General features: G+C 43.9%; 1 protein-coding gene, 1 long non-coding RNA gene and 1 other non-coding gene across 4 annotated transcripts in view; 2 read left to right on the top strand and 1 right to left on the bottom strand.

Moving 5' to 3' along the window:
• Window positions 1–1,202, bottom strand: part of UXS1 (UDP-glucuronate decarboxylase 1) — a 93,625-nt gene extending 92,423 nt beyond the window's left edge. For both annotated transcript variants that reach the window (XM_038550877.1, XM_038550878.1), the window contains exon 1: window positions 1,027–1,202. In XM_038550877.1, the coding sequence (XP_038406805.1) occupies window positions 1,027–1,120 (94 nt within the window). In that variant the 5' untranslated portion in view covers window positions 1,121–1,202. The remainder of the gene's footprint in view (window positions 1–1,026) is intronic.
• A 283-nt stretch (window positions 1,203–1,485) lies between these two features.
• On the top strand, window positions 1,486–8,972 carry LOC119873650. The gene is made up of 3 exons (XR_005365714.1): window positions 1,486–3,209; window positions 4,800–4,964; window positions 6,250–8,972. It is a non-coding gene; the product is annotated as an uncharacterized LOC119873650 (long non-coding RNA).
• A 15,108-nt stretch (window positions 8,973–24,080) lies between these two features.
• Window positions 24,081–24,219, top strand: LOC119873802. Its single transcript, XR_005366307.1, has one exon. It is a non-coding gene; the product is annotated as a U4 spliceosomal RNA (small nuclear RNA).
• The last annotated feature ends 2,237 nt before the right edge of the window (window positions 24,220–26,456 follow it).

The raw sequence follows: 26,456 nt of genomic DNA, 5'->3' as shown, positions 1-26,456 counted from the left end.
CTCCACCTCCTGGAACAGCTGGGCTGTGCTGGCTGGACAGCCTGCGTCTTAATAACACATATCCTCCCAGAGCTCTACTGAAGTCACTTTCTAAAGTCCCCTGCCACCTCTGGAATCAGATCTTGGTAACTCAAACAGTTAGCAGGGGGTTTCATTGAAGACTTTGGTGGCTAGGAATCAAACGGAGCTCACACGAGGAGCTATTTCTAGACCAACAGTGGTAGTTGGTAAAGTATTAATAGCAACAATTAAAATGTATTCCCATCATATAGATTAGAAAACAACCACCACCACCACCCAGCAAGCAAGCCCGCACAGGGCAGTTCCCGCCTCTAGGATGCCACAGGGTCTACCCGCTGCCTGCGCGTGCGGGTCCGCCGGGGTCCGGCCGAGGCTGGGCGTCCCGGGAGCCGCGGGAGCCGCGGGAGCCACACGGCGCACAGCGTGCACCCGGCCGCCGCCGCGCCTGCCCGGGACCCGGGGCACCCGCACGTCTGGGCGCGGCCGCGGGCCGGCGGGGGCCGCAGCCCTTGGCTCCCCAACGGTTAAGTGCTGAGTAATTTTCCTGCGGAGCCAACAGGCGAAGCGGGGGCTCTGCCAACGGCAACAGTATTTTTATCCTCCTTCCCCAACGCGGCGGCGCGGCAGCGGCGGCGCCCAGGGGTCCTCGCGGCACGCTCGGGAATCGCCGGCTGCCGGGGCGACGTGGACGCCAGATCCTCCGCGCGGGGCCGGCGGGGCCGGGGCCGGCGGGGCCGGGGGCGGGGGGCGCCGGCCGACCCGGAGCCCCGCGGCCAGCACCCCCCGCCGGGCCTAGGCGCTCGCGGTCTGCGCCCGAGTTGGCCGGCAGCTGTGCCGCACGAGCGCACCGGGAGGGCCGGACCGCAGCCCCCAGCGGGCTGAGAGCGCGGCGCGCGGTCCCGCAGGCCGCCCCGGGCCGCACGCGCCCCCGGCCCCCAACCCCGCCGCCGCGGCGCCGCGGAATGAATGGGGCTCCCCGCCCGCCCGCCGAGGGCGCGAACTCACAGGCGACGTAGGCGAGGAGCGCGATGCCCAGCAGCAGCTTCATCCTCCTGCGGTTGACGGCAGACACGAGGCGCAGCAGCGCCTTGCTCACCATGCCCGGGAGCCGCGCCGGTCCAGGGCCCTGCCGCGCGGGGCCGCCTGCTGCACAATGCGCGGCGGCGCGGACGGCGGCGGCGGCGGCTGTGGCGGCGGCGGCGGCGGCGGCGGCGGCCGCGGAGAGCCCCGCCCCCTACCTCCGGCCCGCGCGGTCCCGCCCCCGCGCGCCGGGTTTCCTGCCGGGGGAGCCGCCGCGCACGCGCGCCCCCGCCCCGCCGCGCCCCGCCCCGCCCCGCCGCGCCCCGCCCCTCTGCCTCCTCGCCCCGCAGGCGCAATCGCCGCCACAGGCTCCTCCGTTTTCGAAGAATGTGGCCGCGTGCCGGGGGCGGGGCGTGCGCGGCGCATGCGCGTGCCGGCGCGCTTTCCCCGCGGGGCCGGCGGGGTCCTACCTGGGGCGCGTTGGTGTCCGGGCCCGGCCCAGCGGGCGGCGGGGCCCCCGGGAGCCAGGAGAGGTTTATGCGGAATTTGGGCCTGTCTCTGAAGTTCTTTGAGCGCGTCTTTCAGAAAGTGGGCCGGCCCCGTGGGCTGCTGTGTGGCTTCGGCCGCAACAGGGCGGGAAGAGGCTCGATCCTTCGGCCGCGCTGCAGTCGGAGCCCGGTGGCGGGTTCTCGGCCTTGACCCGCTGGGAGGTCTGTCTCAGAAAGTGCTTTGTTGTTATTATTATGAACACGTACTGCTGGCGGTACAGAATTAGGACACACCAGGGAAGGGGAGGAATGACGGCGCGCCGTCCGTCCCGGAGGAAACACGGAAGGTGTCGGCTCCGGGTGCCCCGGGGCGCCCACCTGTGACCCCGTGGCCCGGCGGTGTGCGCCCGCGGCGGTGCCGGCTCGGTGTGCCCAGGCCGCGAGCATCGAGCATCGGAGCATCGGGGACTGCCCGCTGCAAACGCGGAGCCGCGCCAGGCACCAGGACCAGCAGCCGGCCCCGGTACAGGAGAGGGCATGGTCCGCGCAGGCCTGCGGTGCCAAGCCCGTGAGCCCCAGAAAATGCTGGGGAGCTACCGGATGGAAGTGCTGAGAGCGTCGGGGAGAAATCGGAGGAGCACCAGCGTCCCTGGAATGCCAGGCCGATTTGCCAGTTAGATACTTTGTATTAGCTTCCCGAGAAGCCTCCAAGAATAGTCAACGACTAGCAATAAACCCAAAGCACTAACACGTTACAGCCCTGAAACCACACAGTGCAAATGCTGTGATTGTGTGATGCAATACAAACTTCCCCTATCCCTGGCGTATCCCAGGAACTCTCTGGGAGAATCGGTGAATGGAAGGAAACACGCTGAGCAGCCTTATGGCGGGAAGAGCCACCCTGCTGTCATGCTGCCCACAAATGGAGGGGCCCACTTTCAAGATGCCTGGATCCCAGTCTCTGAAAATATGGGAGCAGCCAGGTGGTACTTCCTTCACTTCCTGTGGAGGCAGACAGAGCCCTACGGTGGGAGCCAGAAGCCTGTGTTCCCACACACGCAGGGGTTCTGGAGTCCGCCTCTGAGCCTTGAACAAATCGCTTTTTGCCTGTGAATCTTAGTTCACCTATCATTAACATTTTGGATTTGGATTTGGGTTAGATCTATGATTGCTGCACCGAAGCGCCTAGGGCAGGCAGGGCCCTGGGCTCCTCTGATTCTGATTCTGTGATTTTTTGATTAAATGTAAGGGACAGATATGAAAAAGATTTTGTTGACACTTGCCCTACTGGGAAAATCGTAAGTGGGTTTCAAACATATTCGGTTGTAGGTACGATTTGGTTAATAGATTCCTATCAACTAAATTGATAGGTATCTATCGATTCAAACAGGACAGCAATGAAACACATGCTATTTCTGAACAAAAAGGCAGAACCACATTCCTAGTTGAGTGTTTTTCTGCCACCATACACCATTCCCAATTTCTCCTACCCCACTGGAGTAAGTATATGGAAATGCCATCAGTGGCTACAGGTAAAATGCTGCTGCTGCCATCATTACCACCAGGAAAGCTGTTGGTGGCCCAAGACCCTGATTTCCAGCTCAACCAAAGCCAGAATTGGGAAGTGGGCAACAGCACATCTCGTGCCCAGTGGAGGTGCAAAGGCGCAAGGAAACAGAGGTACCAAAGAGGTCCTCCAAACTCATCAGGGAATCTGTGGGCTTTGGTCTGTCATTCCCTCTGCCCCCTTCTCTGCTTTCTCTTGTCTTGTTCCAACCAGTCCACCTCCACTTCCCCCAACAGGCCTGTGCTTATGTCCCCACCCCCACGCCTCCTCCTTGCTATCAATGACATCATTCTTTCTGTGGATATGTTAACAAGAATATTTTTTTAAAAGATTTTATTTATTTATTCATGACAACACAGAGCGAGAGAGGCAGAGACACAGGTTGAGGGAGAAGCAGGCTCCATGCAGGGAGCCTAATGTGGGACTCCATCCCGGGTCTCCAGGATCACAACCCGGCCGAAGGCGGCACCAAACCACTGGGCCACTGGGGCTGCCCAACAAGAATATTTTTGAGCAATTACTAGTTACAAGGGGTAATTAAGAATTGAATCGATATGGCTCCTGTTCTAGAGTGTTAAAAATCTACGAAGGGCAGGAAATAACACTTATTACCCCTCTATCACATGCCAGGGCCTGTTCCACAAGATGCTTTGACACATGATCTCCTGAAATTCTTGTAGCAGCCCTGTGGTATAGGGACACCATTGCTGCTGCTGTGTTTAATAGAGGGACTGAAACCTTAAGAGTTTAGGCAGTAACTGGAAGCCTGGGGATGGGGTTTTAGTTCATACCTTGCCCCTAGGTCAGGATGCTCTCTGCAGGAGAGTGAAAACATGCGCAGAAACAACTGTAATTCCTGGTAGCAGATGGTGAGGGCTGTGGGACAGGCTCTGTCGATGGCTAAGAAATTTCACAAGACAGAAACACTGCTCCCAGGAAGTATGGGGCACCAGGTCTGTGGGTACATGCTCACCAAAGTTGAGAGGCAGCAGCTCCAGCGGGAGTGTTTGTACTACAGAAATAACCTATGGATATAAATCAGGGCTGCTGCTGCCTTTTTTTGTTTGTTTTCCTTTTAAACTAGCACATCTGTGCTTCCAGGTGAGAACAGGGAGAGGAAGGTTTGGCAGAATAGGGCTACGTCAGCAGGATTTAAAAGAACTGGTAAGATTTTGTGTGGGGGGTTTCCCTGGGGAAAGAGCAAGGACAGGGGCAAGGGGGAGGGATAGGCTTCCAGAAGGAACGGTGGGATGTTTGTCCGGCTGGAGGGACAGGGATTGAGAGGAGAAGGTATAAATGTTGGAAAGAAAACATTCTGGAAGGCCTTGAGGGTTAGTACAAACCATGAGTCAGTCAGGCCCTGGCCAAGGGTCACTTTCTTTGCTGGCTACTTACCGGTGGCCTCAGCCTCCATCTGTACTTGGGGTCTCTGTTCTTTTTTTTTTTCTTTCTTTCTTTCTTTCTTTCTTTCTTTCTTTCTTTCTTTCTTTTTTTTTTTTTTAAGATTTATTTATTTGTTTATTCATGAGAGACACAGAAAGAGAGAGAGGCAGAGACACAGGCAGAGGGAGAAGCAGGCCCCATGCAAGGAGCTCGATGTGGGACTTGATCCTGGGACTCCAGGATCATGCCCTGGGCTGAAGGCAGGCGCTAAACCGCTGAGCCACCCAGGGATCCCCAGAGGCCTCTGTTCTGTTCTGCAGGAGTACATGCACTGCATGGTCCAGCCCCTGGCAGGATCTGCCCCTCGGAGGTCCTCGTGGAAGACCAGTGGGAGAGACAACTTCTGCTTCTGGCTCTTCCAGTGTAGCCATTGCTAGTGGTTGCTGCAAGTTGCTAGTGGTTGCATTAGCCATTCACTAGCAAAGGTAGGTGATTCCAAACCCCAGCTGTCATCTTGTCATCTTGTCAGAGAATCAGTGCCTCTCTTCTGAGCTGTTCCAGGGCTGAGCACCCTTGGGCATTCACTGCTTCTCAACTCTGGGTATTCTTTCTTATTCTTCTAATATCTCTCCTCTTTGTCCTCATAAGCCTCCCAACAGCTTTGTCACCAATCTCCTGTATTACATTTCTAATGTTTGAAATACTTAGGATAGTTTTACTGACTAGACCTTGACTAACACATCTTCCACTAAGATACTTGAGAAAGAACTGCCTGTCATGAAGCTGCTTCTCCACACCAGGCCAGCTCTGCCACAGGTCACTGCTGCTTTCTGCTGGGTGCTGACCCTGATGCATGCCCTGGAGTCCCTCTGTAGAGGACATTACTGCCGTGGGTCTCAAAAGAGAGCAGAGGAGAGGCGGGTCTCTTGTTTCCTGCCCTACGGTCGCACCACCACCACCACCGTAGTGAGTGCACTGGACCTTCTCTTGGGCTTGGGGACACAGGAGGGTTTAATATGCCAGCCACATGAACAATTTGAAATTGTATATCTAACATTCCCATCTCTAGGAGTCTTTTTAAAAAATAGGCTTTTTTTTTTAACAGCTTTGTACTTAAAAAAAATAACAGCTTTAGACTTGCAGAAAAATTGAGAAAGTACAGAGCATTCTCATGCACTCATTTTCTCCTGTCATTGACATCTTGCATTTACATAGGATCTATGTCCCTTCATGTCAGGGCTTCATACTGTCACCATGATTTGTGACTGCCTGATGTTGGCCTTGATTGCCTGGCTTAGGCGTGTTTGTCAGGTTCCTCCACTGCACGGCTATACTTTGCCACTTTCCATTCTGTCTTTGCAAGAAAGCCACTCTACACAGCCTGCACCTGAGAAGCTGGAAGTTCTGTACCACCTCCTTGAGAGGGGGTGTATCTATATAAATTATGTGGAATTTTTGTCTCATCAAACCTATCATAATATCCAATTATTTAATTATACAATCTATCATCCAGTAGGGATTTAGGGATATTATTTTGTGCCTTCAGTTGTAATGCAATGCCACTTTGTTTATTTCATTGCTCAAATTGTTTCAGCTTGGGTCCCTGGGAGCTCTTTAAGTTGGCTCTTGTGCACCTGTGATCTACCCTCATTCACTGTGGTTGGGTGTTCTGGTTTTGTCTTGTGTTTTGTTTTTTGTTTTTAGCATTTCCTTACTTTCTGCCACTGCAAGTGCTCCAGGTTCATTCATCTTGTATATTTCCTACCCCAGGCCCAGAATGTGTTCATCCTGATGTCTCCAACTCCAATCCATTGCTACATGGATCCTTCTAGCCTCTTCCCTTGCTACTTTCAGTGAGAAACCTGGCTCCTGCCCACTACCCACTGTCCATTTACTTCATTGTCTGATTACAGAACTCATGTACAGCAGTGTCACCTAAGAGATCTTTGACCAATGCACCACTGGGGATGGCCATCTGTGCAGTCTTCCATCCCTTCCCCTCTATGCACACACACACATACATGTACTCCTGTCTTCTCCTCTGCCCTGTCCCCCACTCCCAGGCCCTCCATCTGGCCCTAACCCTGGAATTCCTGTTTATTTCTATACAGCGCATTTTGTTTCCCCTTGTTTAGTTCATACCCTGGTGGCCTCCCCTTCCTATGTTCCAAAGCAAATACAGTTCCCTTTCTACAAAATACCCTGGTGTCCTCCTTAAAGTACCTTCCCAAGCCCAATTAGGCTCGGAGTCTGGTCTTTAGTCCATAGATGCTGGGTGTGACCGGCCCTCCCTGGGCAGTGGCATCCATTGTCAGGCAGGTCTCCTGACCACAGAGGCCAGAGTGGAAAAGGGGTCATGGGAGGGGCACCGGGTATGGTAGGCACAACAGCCCAGGTGGACAGGAGGAGGAACACGCCAGGAGTTGTGGGGGAAATGGCACAGAGATAAGTTTGAGGGTTATTTCAGAAGCAGAACAATGGAAGGTCTAGTTGATTGTAGCAGTCAAAGGAGAGAAAAATTAATCACATAAGACTCTCATGTTTTATGGCGGGCTGACAGGTCTTCGTGAGGTGTTACTCAGTGAAGACTGAAAATATTTTCCTCCCAGGTGTTTGCATTTTAATGAGACTCCTGGTCTAGAATTCAGAATTGGCAAAGAGATTTCAAGTGCACATCAACTGCAGGAGCAATGCAGTGGTTGCTCGCAGCAGGAGTTAGGAAGGTCTCCTGCTTCCAGACCCAGCAGGTGACATGCTGTGATGTTAGTGATGCCTGTGTGGTTGGGGAAGACTGGGGCAAGGTTGGGAGACCCAGGGCACTTTTGGTTGTCCTAGTTCTATCTGCAAGTTTCCTTCTAGTTCAGGGATTTTTCGGTGAATTGTTAAGTACTAAAAACTACCATTGGAGGTGATCATTTTGAGCAAAGTCTCCATGTCATATCCTGCAGGCAGCATCCTTCCTTGTCTACTGTAAAGGCAGTCCTATATTCCTGGCTAAAATAGCCAAGGAGCTGGAAGGTAGCCTGATAATAATGAGTTCCTTAAAACTGACCTAGGACTTTAGTCAGAGCACTGTCTTATAAGGCAACAGTGAACTAATCAGTACTTCAGTGGATTAGGTATCAGCCACGAAACCATGTTTTTCAGACCTTATAATACTTCATTTTTTAAAGATTGTATTTATTCATGAGAGACACACAGAGAGAGAGAGAGAGAGGCAGAGACACAGGCAGAGGGAGAAGCAGGCTCCCCACGAGGAGCCCAATGTGGGACTTGATCCTGGGACTCCAGGAATCACGCCCTAAACTGAAGGCAGGTGCCCAACCACTGAGCCACCCAGGCATCCCAAGACCTTATAATACTTTACATATTAAGGGAGAAAACTTAAAATGAGAATTTTGTGGGCACAAAGAGTGATGAGAAAATTTTGTGTGTGTGTGCACGTGCACACTCACACACACACACAGGCATGCACATGTACATGTGTGTAAATATACACCTGTATGGGATCTTCAGAAGCAGAGAATGCAAAATATGGCATTTTCATAAGAAACAGAAAAAGGCCCTTCTTTCTCAAAATACCTCACTTCTATCCGGCAGGAAGTTCTCATAGTAAATATATAAATTATGATATTATAATAAATCATAAAAATTATTTATTAATATTAATCTATGATATTGTACCTTTAATTAATGCATAACCTGTACAACTATATGTGGTATACATGGCCAGAAGTAGAGTGAGATGCAATGACACAGCAAGAAGTCAGGGGAGCAGACAGTCGGAAAATGGCTTCCTGAGGTGCCGGGGTGGCTCAGTTGTTGAATGACTGACTCTTGATTTTGGCTCAGGTCATGATCTCCGGGTGGTGGGATTGAGTGCTGCATTGGCCTCCATGCTCAGCACAGAGTCTCCTTGTCCCTCTCCCTCTGCTCCTCTCTACCTCTTGTGCACGCACATTCTGTCTCAAGTAAATAAATAAATAAAATCTTTTTTTTTTTAAAGGAAAAAAATGACTTCCCTGTTAGCATATGAAGCCATGGAATTATAACAATGAGATCTACTCTTATTGGGTTTTCTGGTGCACAACTAGTTATCATTTAGTAAAGCACTTCAAGCAGGCAAGCATCTGGCACATGCAGAACCGTGCATGAAATAGCCCACGTCTTGACATCCTCCACTTGTACTTCGCTGTCTGGACCCACAGTCAATGCCAGCAGTACAGGAAGTTGGGATGGGACCGAATTAAGCTAAGTAGGGGACGAGGTAATTAGCCACGGCAGCACCCTGTGATTGTAAAGTAGTCAAACTCATAGCAGAGATGTGAAGATAATTCTACAGACATTTCAAAGATCATTGTGAAGGACAATGGATGTTTAGACGCACGTTAAAAGAGCAGTTACTTTATTCGTACTTTATATGCAGCTTTCTGATTGCTTTTATTTTATTTTATTTATTTATATTTTTTTTATTTTTTCTTTTTTTTTTTAAAGATTATTTTTTTTTTATTTTTATTTATAATAGTCACAGAGAGAGAGAGAGAGAGGCGCAGAGACACAGGCAGAGGGAGAAGCAGGCTCCATACACCGGGAGCCCGATGTGGGACTCGATCCCGGGTCTCCAGGATCACGCCCTGGGCCAAAGGCAGGTGCCAAACCGCTGCGCCACCTAGGGATCCCGTATTTTTTTTTTTTTTCTGATTGCTTTTAAATTACCAACATCAGGGAAAGGCAAGACCTCATGGGGGTAGCAGATCGCCATCATAAGGTAGTGTCAGAACTCAAGGCTCAAGGAGTGAATTTTCCAGTATTAATGGGTCAACACTGAAATGTTTGGGCAGAATAAAACCCAGAGAAGGAAGGAAGAACAGGCTCTAGAGTCAGTACAAGTAGGTATCAGTTTATTCGTTTTAAAGATAGGTAAGCCTTGTTTCCTATACAGATTCAAGGGCAAGCATTAAGCAGTGATAACATAGCAGCTCAAGAAATTGCCAAAGGCCTTCTTCCTCCCTTCATAGACCAGGGTCCTGGATGCAGGGTTTGCCTAAGGGAGATTTTCCCTGGAAAACAACTTCAAAAAAGATATCCCTTGGTGAATTTCTAAATAAAATGAAAATAACACTCCCCAGATTTCCATCAGTGAATGAATGGCTAAACAAAACGTGGTGTATATGTGGTGGAAGGTTATTCAGCCTTGACAAGGGAGGAGATGTCTGCTACAGCTTGGAGAAACATTGAGGATGTCGTGCTAAGTAGCGAAATAAGCCAGTCGCAAAAGGACAAACACCGTGTGATTCCATGAGTATGAGGAACCTACATTAGACATACTCACAGAGCAGGAAAGTAGAATGGTGGCTGCCAGAAACTGAGGAGGGAAAAACAGGGAGTCACACTTAATGGGTCATTAGGACAGATGAAAAGTTCTGGAAACAGATGGTGGTGATGGTTGCACAGGCATATGAAAGCCCTTAGTGCCACCAGACTATATGTTTAAAAATGGTAAATTTCATGTTATGTGTATTTTACCACAACTACAAAAAAGGGAATCATTCCTACTTTCTATCCTCACTCTAAAGTGATAAGAATCTGAATTTCATGAGCTTATAACTAAGTAACAGAAATGTGGCTTTTCTGGTTTGGTATTCTCTCCTGGTCCAATAAATGTATTCTTACATTAAAAAAAAAAAAAGAAAAGAAAAGAAAAACACCAAAAATACCCACCAAAGCCCTTTCAAAGATTTCTGTCAAAATCCCCCAAAGGAAATCCTTCTGAATTATTTTATCAAATACACGTGGTAATTTACTTTGTACTTTGCTGAAATTAAAGCAATGTCATACTACAAAGAAACAGGGGCCTCGTAGAGTAGGCTGTAACATTCCATACACAATTTGTGTGAGCGGTCACTTAGAAGTTCAATTTAGTTGGCCTAATAAGCTTTCTGAAGCTTTATAGAACATAAAGGTACGTGTGTCTGATTACGTTATGATCACTGTTGTGAGCAGTTCAGCATTGGGACCTTCCTTTATCCTCACTGCAACATCCTGTCTTTGAAAAAGAGAAACAGAAAAAAAAAATGAAAAAGAGAGAAAGAGAGAGAGAGAAGTGTCTCATTGTGATTTGTGCATGTTGTTCCAAAATGAAATGAATCATAGGTATCTGTGAAATCTTGTAGCACTCAAGGATTTTTCTGATCCCCATACTCTTATGTCCCCTTCTGTTGAGGAGAGAGGTATATTTATGCATGGTGTCATGAGAAAGCATGGTAAGCCTTCTTTAGCAATTTAGACTAAGGTTTCCTGTAACAGAGACCTCTGCATTACCCTACCATAGAATGGCTAGCAGCCACACCGTGGTTGAGGAGGAGAGGGCACAGCATTTAATATTTAAAGTCGAATGATTGCAGATTCCAATTCTGACCCCACATCTCATATGGCTCTGGACATGGTACTTAGCCTCCATTTGTAAAATGTGTTGAATAGTACATACCTTTCAGGGTTGCTGAGAGGGTTGGAGATAGTATAGTACCATATAGTACTATATATGAGACCATATAGTACCTGGCATAGAAAGGATGCTCCATTAACACCAGTAACTCTTGCTTTTATCAATGCTGTCTTTGTTAGAGTGTTTGCTCAGAAGATCTGGCTCTTATAACAATAGATACGCGTTGGCAAAAAATGTGCTTCCTCAAAACTTTGATAATAATGCTGGATTGAGAATGTCAATAATTAGCAATAGCATTATTGGTTGATTTCAATAAAATCCTTCACATTTGTACTTGTTAACTCTTTGGACTTTTCTGATCATTTCATCCCTATTTTTCACATTCTCAAGAACAAAAATGTCGTATGGAAAATGTGGTCTTGGGACGCCTGGGTGGCTCGGCAGCTTAATGCCTGCCTTCCGCCCAGGGCATGATCCTGGAATCCCAGGATTGAGTCCCACATGATCCTGGAGTCCCAGGATTGAGTCCACATGCTCCCAGCATGGAGCCTGCTTCTCCCTCTGCCTATGTCTCTGCCTCTCTTTCTGTGTGTCTCTCATGAATAAATAAATAAAATCTTAAAAAAAAATAAAGAAAATGTGGTCTTAAGGCATGCTGACAATTGCCTTCACTAAGTGAAGAAAAAGGAAATATCTATTTTTACACGTGTTATATCCCCTTATAAAGATGATCACAAACAGCAGATATTACAAAAAATGCAGATTGTGACTTAGCAGTAGGCGCCATAAGGAAATCAGAGAGGGCAGCCTGGGTGGCTCAGCGGTTTAGCGCTGCCTTCAGCCCGGGGTGTGATCCTGGAGACCGGGTTTGAGTCCCATGTCAGGCTCCCTGCATGGAGCCTGCTTCTCCCTCTGCTTCTCCCTCTGCCTGTGTCTCTGTCTCTCTCTCTCTCTGTCTCTCATGAATAAATAAATAAAATTAAAAAAAAAAAGGAAATCAGAGAAGTGTCATACTAACCATCCTTATCCCTGAAGCAGTCTTTCATCAGATCAGTAGAATGGAGCCCTCAGGTATTGTGTTATTACTCTTACAGCTCTGTCTCTCTTAGCATTTGAAAAGCAAATGTTTTTATCCAGAATAAGGTTGCTGGCAATCGATAACTTCAGTAGTACTGTTAGAAGAGTTGCAGTTGCAAATGACAAAATTGAACTTTGTCCTCAAAGGAAGGAGGCTGGAATTATTCACAAAACCGAAGGAAGGACAATGGAAACTGGAGTCTTTGGGTCTAGAATTGGGAACCCAATAACTGTCTGTCTATATGTCTCTACCACACATATGCACACACACTCAGATTCTCTTATCCTGGATAGAATTGCCTTTAAACAAAGGAAATATGGTTCCAAGGAGTTCTAGGATTACTATTCAAGGTCAACAAGTTACAGTTGGCTGACCTCTTGCTTTTGTATAGCCTACATGTCAAGAGTGGTTTTACATTTCTTAAAATTTATTTTTATTGTTTTAAAATATTTTATTTATTTATTTGAGAGAGCGAGAGAGAGAGAACACAGTGGGGTGAGGGGCAGAGGGAGAAGCAGACTCCCTGCTGAGCAGGGAGCTCAATGTGGGGCTCCATCCAGAGACCCCAGGATCATGACCTGAGCTGAAGGCAGACACTTAACCCACTGAGCCACCCAAGCTCTGGTTTTACATTTTAAGTGGCTAAGAACAATCAAAAAGAGAATACTGTTTTGTGACATGAAAATGATATGAAATGTACACTTTCATGTCTATCAAGTTCTATTGAAACATAGAAACACACTCATTCATTTGGTTGCACTGGCAATGCAAGGGTAGGGTTGAGTAGGCACCACAGAGAGCATCTGTGACACTCATCACTTTAAATGTTGCCCAGCACACCACACAGGGCAGTGACATGGCTGTGACTCGACAGCATTCAATTGCCATAGATACCAGTAGATCACAACATCTTAAGTTTTATTACCAGTGCATACTCATGATGCCAGAATATAAAAAAGAAGAGAAAAGTGGGCTTCAAATGTGTCTGCTTTTAAGGCACAGGAGAATGCAGATTACTGGAATCGATGGCAAAGCATTTTTTTAATCATGCAGTAACGCTGCAGCGTGCTAAGTGAATATGACATAGGTTGGCATTACCAGACTTAGCGCTCAATTCACAGGAAAGCAGCAGTCAGAAAAATTAGAGCACTTAAAAAAGAAAGTCTCATCAAGCAGAATTCCTGCACGAAAGTGAAATATGAAAATAAGGCTGCAAAGTATATTTCCTAATGGCTCATTTGTTAGCTAAGCAAGGACAACTATTTACCAATGGTGAGTTAATTAAAATGTATTTTACAGCAGTAGCCAAGGAAGTGTGTTCAGAGAAAATAGATCCATTTAAACCTATTGCCATTTGGTGAGAAACACTTCCTCGCAGAGTTGAAGACTTTTTTTTTTAAACAGAGAAGTGATTTTGGGGTGCCTGGGTGGCTCAGTCAGTTAGGAGTCTGACTCTTGATTTTATTTCAGGTTATGATCTCAGGGTTATGGGATCAAGCCCCACATCAGGCTCTTGGCTGAGCATAGAACCTGCTTAAGATTCTGTCTCTCATTTTCCCTCTGTCCCTCCCTGGTACAATCTCTCTCTCTCTCTCTCTCTCTCTCTCTCTCTCTCTCTCTCTCCTCTCTCTCAAAAATGAAATATAATAAAATAAGATAAAGTAAAATAGTGATTTCAAGTGGTTTTCTTTTGCTCTTGACAAATCAACAAATGTTGATGAATCTACTCAGCTCTTATTTATTTAAGAAATCCATGGCGAGCTTGAAGTAACCAAAAAATTAGTGCCTATAGTCTGTATGAAAGAACTATAGGTAAGACTATTTCCAAAGAGGCTGAGAAAATACTAATTCAGTCCAACGTGAAGTGGAATCTGCTAAGATGTGTTACTCTGATACTGATCCAAACGTGTGAAGTAGAAAAAAGATTTAGCTGGACAAATTTACTATAATAATTACTCATTGTAGTATTCATCAGTAGGTATAGGTACGTGGTAGAAAATATTTCAATATCTTGTGTGCTGTTGAACAAACAGCATCAACAGTGGACTTTATTCACTCTAATGGGCTTAGCCAGTGTCAGTTTCATGAGTATTTTGTCAGATGGAAACTGAAAATCCCGAATTGCCTGACCACGTGGGATTCAATGGCTCAGCAGGGGCAGGGCTGTACTGCCCTTGTTTCAGTACTGGGCTTAGGTGGAATTTCTGAGCAAAAAGAACTGCACTTAACCCCTATTATCACACACCAAATAGCTTTAGAAATTCACTTCTGCTGCAGACTTGATAATGTTTCTCAGTGAATTCATCCAGAAACTAGAAGGCAAGACAACACTAACATGCCAACACTTAAACCGTGGAAAACCATTTCAGCAAAAACTAACGTTTATATCAGACACTGTGTCAAGCAGCTTTATACACTTCGCACGCTGTCAAAAGTTAACTGTTATCTGCATTCCCACACAAATGTGCAGAGGATATATATATATGTATATACATATACATATATATGTGTGTGTGTATTCTTTTTTATAGAATATATATAAATATATATATATATATTCTCTTTTAGTTCAACCTGCAGTTTCAGCAATGTTTGTTAAATCTTGATGCAAGCAAAAAGCAAATTTCCATATTGCAGAAACTATTGAACTATGGAATTGAGGAGCTTCAGCCAACCTTTCTTTCACTGGAAGTAGTTGATTTTAAATGCAATGGCATACTAAATGCAAATATCAAAAGAATCATAGAATTGTAGCAGTGACTTCCAAAGAATGAATAATCTCAATAAAATTATGAGTTTATATCAGTATTTGACAGCACTTACCTGTATTGAAAGATATTTTCAGTAATGAAATACACACTGTCTCAGCATTAGCATGTGAACATTTGTAATTGATTTTTTTAAAAGATTTTATTTATTTATTCATGAGAGACACACACAGAGAGAGAGGTAGAGACATAGGCAGAGAGAGAAGCAGGCTCCATGCAGGGAGCCTGATGTAGGACTCGATCCCGGGACTCCAGGACCACGCCCTGGGCAGAAGGCAGGCACTGAACCACTGAGCCATCCAGGGATCCCCTGTAATTGATTTTTTAAAAAAGATTGTATTCATTTACTCATGAGAGACACAAAGAGAGGCAGAGACATAGGAAGAGGGAGGAGAAGCAGGCTCCATGCAGGAAGCCTTATGCGGGACTTGATCTGGGGACTCTGGGATCACACCCTGAGCCAAAGGCAGACACTCAGCTGCTAAGCCACCCAGGTGATCCTGTAATTGATTTTAATAGGAATACTTACATTGAACACCAGTTCAACCAATCATCTTTTCTTGTGAATACAGTTTTCACAATGGTATTCACAAGAAAGGATTCTATTATTCTTACTAATAGACTTGGATTATAGAAAACAACATTCAATCATTATTACACTTTGAATTTTGTCAATAAAATTCTTGTAAAAATGTCTTTTCTCTCAGAAATATAAATACCTATACCATTATCCTTACTTTGCCTCTTGATCTGCAAAACCTAAAGTATTTGCTAGCTGGTTCTTTAAAGAAAAATTCTGCCAACACTTGCCCCAGAAGAAGGGGAACTTTTACCACTCATCCCACTTAGAAAAGTGAAAAATTAGCCAAGCTCTCGTCGTGAACCAATTACTATCCCTGAACAATTACTGTTGCCAGCAGGATTAGGATCTATGACAGGATGGGCCTGGGCCACAGGCCAGTCCCTGCACCAGAGAGATAGGACATAGAGCTGAACAGCCCCCACTTAACTGCAGGGTGGAATGAGAAAAGAGAATGAGAAAGTGTTGGAAAATTGTCGTTGGGTGGTCTAAAAGGAGTGTATTAGTTTAAAAGTCATGGAAAAGCAGACTAGGACCACATTACAAGTGGCATTGATGTCATGACAGCCCATTTCCCAATACATATATTTTAGAAATAAGAACATTTTAGACATTACAATTTTTTAAGAATATTACTGGTTTTTGATCTGATGAGAGCTAGAGTTGACACCAGGAAGACTATAACACAGAGGTTTGGAAAATAACGGACGGGAGATAAAACACATGGAATCAAGAATGATAGATTCAACATATGGCTAAGAGTCCAAAAGGAGGGAATAGACAGAAAGGGATAGAATTAGTGTTTGAAGGATTCATGCCTTATAAGTTTTCTGAGTGGAAAGATATAATGAGTCCTCATATGTTAACAAACAAATCCATACCAAGACACTCCCACTAGAGAAACTGCAAATTATCAAACTCAAAGAGAAGCTTCTAGAAGCTACCAAAGGAAAAGACATATCAACTTTAAAACAATAACAACTATATTATGAGTAAACATCTCAACTACCAAAAATAGAATCCAAAAGACAATGGGACAACTTCAAAGTACGAAGGGAAAAATAATCTCAACCATAAGTCGGTACACAGTTAAACTATCATTCAAGAGGGAAAGAAAGAGAAGCGAAGACATTTCTAACATACGAACACTGCGTTTGCTGCTTGTAGACAGACACCAAGATTAGTTTGAAAAAGGATAAACAGTTTGTCTAGGAGGAAAGAACACATTTTATTTTGGACACATTGAGATGTGTACCGGGCTGAAGATGTCCAGTAGAAAGATAAATATTTGTACCTGGGGCTCAGAAGAACTGAACTGAGAGTGATGTCAAAGTCATGGGCCCACAGTAATTGTTTCAGGGAGAAAAAAAGGAAGGCAAGTGACAGGAAGGAGTAGAGAGAGCAGAGAACAGAATGGTAGAAACCCAGAGAAGAATGAGTAGTAGGGCAGAAACTGTGGTCTGCAACGTGGGATGATTCTTCAGACAAGAAACATCAGAAGAGGTTTGGGATTCAAAGCATGAAGTTCATACTGGTAGAGTTATTCTTGAAACCAGATTCTCATGCAAACTTCCTGTTCTTTTTTTAAGATTTTATTTATGTATTCACGAGAGACACAGAGAGAGAGGGACAGAGACATAGGCAGAAGGAGAAGCCGGCTCCCTGCGGGAAGCCTGATTCGAGACTCTATCCCAGGACCCCAGGATCACTCCCTGAGCCAAAGGCAGATGCTCAACCACTGAGCCACCCAGGTGTCCCAAATAAAATATTTTTAAAAAGGGACTTAAAATGCTCATTTTGGATATTGGTAGAGGTCACCTAAGGGATTATAAATTGAAAAAAAAAGGAAGATATTTGGCACAGGTTTAATCATTAGCCATTAGCCTGAAGGTATGACCTTAACTTTAAACTACTGAATGTCACAGCACACAGGCTTTATAAAGATCAATTTAAAAAGGAATAGAGGGGATCCCTGGGGGGCGCAGCGGTTTGGCGCCTGCCTTTGGCTCAGGGCGCGATCCTGGAGACCCGGGATCGAATCCCACGTTGGGCTCCCGGTGCATGGAGCCTGCTTCTCTCTCTGCCTCTCTCTCTCTCTCTGTGACTATGGTAAATAAATAATAAAAAGATAAATAAAAAGGAATAGAGTGATTATTCAAGTTACGGAGAGATCGTGTACACGTTGCATGGAAAGTCAGCTAGCTCAGTGTGTCGGCTTAGCCCAGGGGACTCTAAGCATGGAGTCTACATGCAGCAGACTTTGATAGTGTAGCAACTAGCTCAGCAACTATCTGTATGTAGCCTTTCCCTCCTTGCTGCTAGTGTTCCCAAAAGATGAGGCCTGGCACAGGGACATTCTTAGTTACAAAGCAGATACTCTGTGTTGGCCACACTCTGAGCCCCTGACCTTGAAAGCTGAAGAACACATTCTTCTACATATTCTACTTGATGGGAATACAGAAGGGAGGACAGGATCTGTATGTTCTCAAGATAGTGATTACCAGTGGCATTCAGGGTATGCTTGTACAGACCAGCCTTCAGCACATACCATGCATTTAATTAATTATGAGAATGGATATTTGTGATTCGAGTGGAATTTCCATTGGCAGCATAATACAATGTTCAAAAAGTTCTCTATCTCTGGGTGTCTTGGTGGCATAGTTGGTTAAACAGCAGGGTCTTGGTTTCGGCTCAGGTCGTGATCTCAGGGTCTTAGGATGGAGCCCTATGTCAGGCTCCATAGTCAGCACAGAGACTCCTTAAGATTCTCTGCCCCTCTCCCACCTTCTCTAAAATAAATAAATAAACAAATCTTTTTAAAAAACGTTCTGTATCTTAACTTGGTCAAGAACTAAAAATTGTGTGCTTTAGAAAATTATTTTAGAGCCTCAAAATTAGCTCTGGTAATGAGAGATACTTACACAGCACCACATAAAGAGTCTGCATAAAACTGAAGAAATAAGAGCACGGAAAAAGTAATATTTCTACATTCGTGTATTATTGAACATAGTTTGTAACATGTATTACAGTTAAGTTAATAAGTTAAGTATTGCAAGTAAATATTTGATCAGATCTACATTTACACTGATCAAAGCTTCCATGCTCAAATTGTCTACAAAACAAAACAAAAGATTCTGGGTAAATATTGAAAGCATTGAACATAGGATCCAGTTCTTAACAGGTAGGAATAAGTGTTTTCCAGTTTTGGATTGAAATCTTACTTCATCAGGCCCACATACACCCTGGTCCTTAAAAAAAAAAAAAAAAAAAACAAGAATGGACACCTGCTTCTTGCCTTTCTGAGTCAGCGTCGTCTGTGGCTACTGTCTAAAGCTTGAAGGCAGTAGTCTCATGCCTACTACTCACGCCTACTACTCACTACTGTGAGTTACCGTTTGCAGAGAGGATAGGGAGATGGTCAGCTTTTTAACAATCAGCAAGTAGGCTAAAAGCCTGTGTGATCACCTCCACCAGATAGCCTCCCAGGAGATGTCTGCAGGAAGAACTAGAGGAAACAAACAAATAAACAAGAAACCAAAAAGCAAAGAATGAGATTTTGCCTCTCTTCTCCAGGCCCTCTTCCCAGTGAGCGGAGGCCAGGCCCGGGTTGAATGTCTGAAGAGTGACGCTGGGGGCTGCGGGAGGACTCCTTGATCCTCTGTGCCACTCCTGTAGGACCACATGCGGATCTGGCATTCATGGGTCCTGTCCTAGCATTGTCTCACCGTGGTCTTGCGCTCAGAGGAGTAACCAATGGATACATTGTCATTGGAGAATTGTTGAAAATGTGACAATTTGGGGAATATACTCAGGGGGTGCAGCCAGACTCCCCTTCCCACCTCATGCCTATAAGTCCCTTATTGAAGGGGCATGGTGGGTGCTGGAAGTGAGCTGCCAGGAGCCAGTGTTGGCTGTGAAGCAGGCTGTTTCACTCCAGACAATGAGGACGTACAAAATATCCGAGGGATTAGCAGGGTGGAGAGCCAGCAAGCTGGGATGCTCATAAGCCACACAAGGAATCTAGCGATGGTCGCAACCACAGAGAATAAGGGGGAAGCTGGTAACAGAGCCAGAGAGGGCCAGACCCTTAGGTACGTGTGTTATGGGGTACAGGGGTCAGTTCTGGGGTGCTTGCTCCTATTCCCTGCCGGTGTTGGAGGTTGCTTCTATGGGGCAAGCAGAGTCTCTGGAGGGTGCTGGCGGAGTGAGGCATATGCAAGAGTCAAGGACCTTCAGGGCTCTCGCAGATCTCACAGGAGAGCTTTTCACCTCCTTGGTCCCCGTCACTGGCAAGCCCCAGAGCTTCGGAACAGAGGATCTCACCGGTAATCGGCTAAGTCCAAGTTCAGAAGTAGATGGCTCTGGTGTGACTGGCAATTTTTGAAGTGCTGAATTCCAAGCTTCTGTAGAACTTGAAAGATTTCCAAGAAGAAAAAACAAAGCCCCGGGCGCTGAACTATTTCTGAGGAAAGGAGTGGGAAAAAAAAGAAGAGGCTTCCTTCACTCTATCCTTAAGGCTTCCCCTCTTTTGTCCTTTTATGAGAGGAAAGGGTGAACTGTCATTTGTATATCTGACGGGTAACATGGTCTCTCTGCTAGGGGGAGGTTTCTGATGAGCAGGCAATAAATTCCGGTGGGTAATGGGCGTGCCAGCTGTAGCTGTGAATGCTCAGTGAATACTTATTGACCAACTGACTCCAGGGAAGTGCATTAGACAGGTGAATTATGTTTTCAATTTGTTATTTTGAGAAGTTTGCATTAGCCATTAAAGAACATGATTCCTCTGGGGTGTGCTGAGTAATTAACTTCCCATCAGTGGAGAAAAAAGCAGCCGTCAGAGACACAACACAACGAAACATAAAGTCTGCTTTTGAAAATGGTTGTTATCAAGTTTAGAGGCAGACTCCTCACCTTTTAAATAGTCACCTTCATCACCTGTAAATCTGGCCATTATTGAAAGTACAATTAATTTTAAGCACTCTAATTACACCGTTACATAATGATACCAGATTTTAAGAGTGAAAATGCAGAAGGCTTGCAAAAAAAAAAAAAAAAAGTGTTAATAGTCCATCTTTGATCCTTCCTTTCCCAGGAGGAGAGGTGAAACCTGTTTGAGATGGAAAGGAAGGCTTTGGAACTGTTTGGAAAAGATGGTCCATTACATAGCTGCTTTAATTAGCGTGTAAATTGCACATCAGTATATCTATTACCCTTCATGTGGGAGGACAGCCTAATAAAATATGCTCAGTCAAGTGGCTTTGCATAATATCTCCCTCTCTTCTTTCCTTTAGCCAAATGCAAATTATGTTCAGACTGGGCTACGGAAAATGTGTTTCAGAACTTAACTTAGGCTCACCTAGAAACAATTTTGCTATTTATTTATTTATTTATTTATTTATTTATTTATTTAAAGATTTGATTAATTTATTCATAAGAGAGAGAGAGAGGCAGAGACATAGGCAGAGGGAGAAGCAGGCTCCCCACGGAAAGCCTGATGCAGGACTCGATTCTGGAGCTCCAGGATCATGACCTGAGCCAAAGGCAGATGCTCAACCACTGAGCCACCCAGGTGCCCCCAATTTTGCTTTTTAAATTAAAAACAGCTACAGCTCTGTTAAAAAAAAAAGCAGATAAGCTGTTAAGAACTTTACTGTGCATAGTGCAACACTTTCCTCAAGATTGGTTAGGAAAAACACTGTTTTCTTTAAGGATCGCTCATCATTTTAAAGCAATGTATAGCACTTTGATGAGCAAGCAGAAATCATGCATTTGTTGGTGAACTGTTCAAAGTGCTGCATGAAACGTCCCAAGTTGCCCACAATTATTCAGGAATTGGCATTAGAATTGCCTTCCAGTTGTTTGCTACTTAATATCCTAGACACAGTGGGGGATGTAGACAAAACAGCCTCTTCTCCAGGAATGTCTCATCTTATTGGACAGGCTCAATTGGAAAAGGCACAAAACCTCAACCGGAGGAAATTTATTCAGTGGAAACTAGGCATTTGAGAACGAGAGGGGGTCATTCTGAGTCATCCTGGAGAAGTGGTTAATCTGGAAGGATCAATCCTAGAAGTCTTTTCTTCAGGAGACGAGTTTTGAGTTGGTATTTTAAAAATGACAGGACACAATTTGGCTGAAAGAATAAGGGGAAGAAGGTGGAGTCACTATTCAAATGTGACACAAAGTTGTGAGGAGGTAGAGTGTATGTTGGTTTTATTTTTTTTAAGTATCTTTGTTTTAAAAATACCCTGCATTCCAAAGGGTAAGGACAAAGGCAAATAATTTTAGACTTTGAATCAAAAACTTTGAAATAATTGGAGTCAAGTCAGGAAGTCATCACCACCCTGGAGGAATTTGGTGTGCATGCTCAGTGAGCTTCCCACTGCTTTTTTCTGCACAGAAGCTGACACTCCCAAGCACGTTTTCTGGCAGTTGATGGTTTATCCCTACCCCTTTGTATTTTGGAGGCTCATAAAAATACCTCCCCCCATAGTTTTGTTGCAATTGTTTTCCATGGATTTCTTGTTTTGCTTTTTAGATTTGGAAAGATGTACTAACTATGCAGCAATGCCACTGCCACATTCCTTAGGTCTGTCCCAAATGTGTGTCTGTGTGTTCTGATGATTTTTTAAAAACAACTTTATTGAGCTGTAATTTACATAGCATAAAATTGACCTACTTAAACTATATAATTCAATGATTTTAGTATATTCACAGACATGCACAACCATCACCACAAGTTTAGAACATTTTCATCGTCCCCCTCATACCCTTTGGCTACCAACCCCTATGACCACCCCTGCCCTCCAAACCTAGGCAACCACTAGTCTACTTTCTGTCTCTGGAGATTTCCATATTCTGGACATTTTATATGAATGAAATAATATACTATGTAGTCTTCTGAGACTAGCATAATGTTCTCAAGCTTCATCCATGTTGTAGCATGTTGGAAAGTGTTTGACTCTATGGCCATACCACATTTTGTTTATCCATTTGTCAGTTGATGGCAATGTGGTGTTTCCATCTTTTGGTTATTACTAGTAACGCTGCTGCAGACATATGTGTACAGATTTTTCATTTCTTAAGCGAAAAGACCTGGGAATATATACCTACAAATGGAATTGCTGAGTCAAATGGTAACCTGATGTTTAATCCTTTGGTGAGATGCCAAACTTTTCTGAAGTAGCTGTACCATTTTCTATGTGCCGGCAGTGTATGAGGGATCCAATTTCCTCACATCCTGCCAACATTTATCATCTCACTTTTAGATTCTAGCCATTTGAGTGGGTGCAAAGTGGTATCTCACTGTCATTTTGATGCACATTTCTCTGATGACCAAAATGATGTTGAGCATTTTTTCATGCACTTATTGGCCATTTCTACATCTTCCTTGGAAAAAATGATAATTCAGATCTTTTGCCCATTTATTGAGTTATTTGTGGTGTGTTTTTTTAAATTACTGAGTTGTAAGTTTTTTTTAATGTATGTATATTCAGGATACAAGTTCCTTATCAAATACATGATTTTCAAATATTTTATCCTATTCCATGAGTTGCCTTTTTGCTTTTTTGATGGTGTCTTTTGAGACACCGAAATTTAAATTTTGATGAAGTCTAATTTATCTTTTTTTCTTTTGTTCTTGTGTTCTTGCTGTCATATCTAAGAATCTTTTGCTAAATCCACAAAAATGAATGTTTATGCCCATGCTTTTTCTTTATTTTAATTTTTTATTTATTTATGACAGTCACACATAGAGAGAGAGAGAGAGAGAGAGAGAGGCAGAGACACAGGCAGAGGGAGAAGCAGGCTCCATGCACCGGGAGCCCGATGTGGGATTCGATCCAGGGTCTCCAGGATCACGCCCTGAGCCAAAGGCAGGCGCTAAACCACTGCGCCACCCAGGGATCCCTTTTTTTCTTTTTTAAGACTTTATTTATTTACTTGAGAGAGAGAGAGAGCAAGAGTAGGGTGAGGGGCAGAGGGAGAATCAGACTCCCCGCTGAGCAGGGAGCCTGATTTGGGCTTGATCCAGGGACTCCAGAATCATGACCTGAGCAGAAAGCAGACATACCCAACCATGCCCAACCAACTGAGCCATCCAGGCACTCCACCCATATTTTCTTCAAAGAGTTTTAGCTCTTACATTTAGGTCTTTGATCCATTTGGAGGTAATGTTGGCATATGGTATGAGGTAAGAATCCCACTTCATTCTTTTGCACATGGCTATCCAGTTGTCTCAGCATCTCTGTTGAAATACTATTCTTTCCCACATTGGATGATGGTCTCAGTACTTCATCAAAAATGAATGGACCACAGATGTATGGGTTTATTCCTGGACTCTCAATTCTATTCCATCAATCTGTGTGTTTATTCTTGTGCCAGAACCATACTATCTCAATTACTGTTGCTTTGTAGTAAGTATTGAAATTGAGGAGTGTTCATCCTCTTCCTCATTCTTCTTTCTGAAGATTATTTTGACTATTCTGCATCCCTTGCAATGCCATGTGAATTTAAGAATCCAGTTATCAGTTTCAGCAAAGAAGTCAGCTGGGATTCTTATTGGAATTACATGTAATCTGCATATCAGTTTGGGGACTATTTCCATCTTAACAATAAGTCTTTCGATTCATGAATAGGGACTATTTTCCCAATTGTTCAGATCTTCTTTAATTGGTCTTACACTTTTCAGGGTAGTGTAAGTTCTGCACTTCTTTTAAAAAATTTATTTGTAGCTTTGTGCAGTGGCACTATCATAGCCAATGAAATTTATCCCAGGTGTGATTATTGCTAATTAAAAAATTTATCCATAAAGAGCTATTCTTTTTGATGTTATTACAAATGGAATTATTTTATTAATTTCATTTTTGAATTTTCCTTAACATTAAAAAATACTTCTTATTATTGGGGTGCCTGGGTGGCTCGGTTGGTTAAGCAGGCGCTTAATCTCGGTCTCAGCTCAAGTCTTGATCTCAGGGTTGTGAGTTCAAGCCCCAAGTTGGAATCCATGCTGGGCATGGAGCCTACTTAAAAAAATGCTATTTATTGTTAAAATTTCAAATATATGTAAAAGATTCCTCATCACCTTCAGCAATTATCATCTAATGGCTGATCTTTTTTTCACTTTTATCCCATCCACTCTATCCATCCTGAAATACTTTAAAGCAAATTTCAGGTATGGTATTCTTTCCTTTATAAGCACTTCAGAATATATCTTTAAAAGCTAAAGATCTTTAGACATCACTACATTATTATCATTATGCCTAAAATATTAACATTAATCTCTTGCTATCATCCTGTATCCAAGCAGTTATTACTTCTCTCTCTCTCTCTCTCTCTCCTTGAGTACTCAACCACTTCATCCTTGTGTGCATACATTTTTCTGCTTCACTTACACAATTAACTGAAACCTACTTAAAGTAAGATACTGTATTATATTCATCATTGTAACTAAATGTCTGTTGTGGGAAGGCATGATGCTTCACAGGGTTTTCATTGACTTTCATTTGCTTAGAATTACCTCCTTGTAATATAGAATGAAAGACAACAATTCCGTAAGGCAACATCTGTTTCAACTTGACACATTTTGTGTTGGGAATTTTGTCAGATGAATTGTCCAAAATATAAGAAATCTATTAGACGGTTTATAAGGGAGTATTGACTTATGTGATTTTGAATTAAAGAAATATTTTCCCCTAAATTATCCCATAAGATGAGTTAGCCTGGGAGAAAATATAGTTACATTTTGGTACAATTTCTATAGATTTGGATTCCACTCAGTACTTACTAAGGTCTTCTGAGGTTTAAGTAGCGACTTGTCTTTGTTTGGACAGTGAGTCAGAAATGGATATTAAAAGCTTGTTTATAAGTTTCCATTTCCTCCGTGTTGAGCTTGGTTCCTGCAGAAGTCACAATCAAATTATGTCTAGACAGAATATTAACATCTATCCTGACTTCCTTTGTCCTCTGTTGTGTCTAAGGTATGTGTGCATTGTCAGAACAAGACTACATTACAAATCAAATAAACTATTCACTTAGATGTATTCCTGCAAATTTCCAATTTTAACTAGTTCTGTGAAAATTTCTTGGATACAAATATAGCTAAATATGAAAAAATAAATTGATTTCAGCATTCCTACAGGTCCAAATTTGGAGTGTGACCTTTCTCTTCTATAGAAAAATAAAAAAGACAATTTTAATCAGAGATAAGGAGTTAACTGTAGGAAAGACGGGTACCATGCCTTCCTTAGGGAGAGATGCACATTATTTTTCATGAATCTCTTATTCTGAATCCCCTGGGACTTGGAGAATAAGACAAAATTTAGCAATTCTGTGCTCCCTTTTAGTTTCTATTTTTTTTTGCTTGTTTTTGTTTATTTTCCCAATTTATTGGAACTGCCCAGATTTATGTTGGCCTTATAGTGCATTAATTGTGAAAGTCTATATGTTTATATATGTTATATAATTTATATATATTTTACTATATATATATATATATATATATATATATATATATATAACCCTAAATTGCTACTAACCCATGAACAGTTTCTGAAAGAAAACATGGCCCTTGATTCTTTTCTTGTTCTCAGCTTTATTGTGGCATATTTGACATTGTACTTGTGTTAGTAACCAAGGGAAGAGAAGTCAGAGCAGTACAGACTTTTAACCAGTCCCTCCTATGGTCTGCCCACCTAGGCAAAGCTGCCAAGGGCCAAGAAAACAGTGGATAGGCCACTCCTCTCTGCCCCCATGCCAGGACAAGTTCCCAGAGAATCAGGGTCCACTGAGTAAGGAAAAGGAGGGCAGCAAAGGACAGAGGCCAGGGAGGGAAGAAGCAAACAGAGCCTCTTGGTGGGCTGGTTCAACCTCTTGGCCCCTCACTCTCAGTAGGATTGGCCAAATGCCTAATTCCAAACTCACAGGAGTAACCAAGCATGGGTCCACTTGGTTCTATCCCTGGGACTCCCCCTCTCTGATAATACCATGCCTCTTAAGAGAAAAGTGTTAGATTTTGACACAGCAGAGGTGGATTCAAATCCTGGCCTTGCTGGGTAGAGTGGTCTGGCCTTGGGCAATTTATTGCATGTTTCCAAGCTTCAATATCCA

The sequence above is a fragment of the Canis lupus genome, chromosome 10 (genome assembly GCF_011100685.1).
Source record: "Canis lupus familiaris isolate Mischka breed German Shepherd chromosome 10, alternate assembly UU_Cfam_GSD_1.0, whole genome shotgun sequence".
NCBI lineage: Eukaryota > Metazoa > Chordata > Mammalia > Carnivora > Canidae > Canis > Canis lupus.
This window is presented reverse-complemented; position numbering and strand designations above follow the sequence as displayed.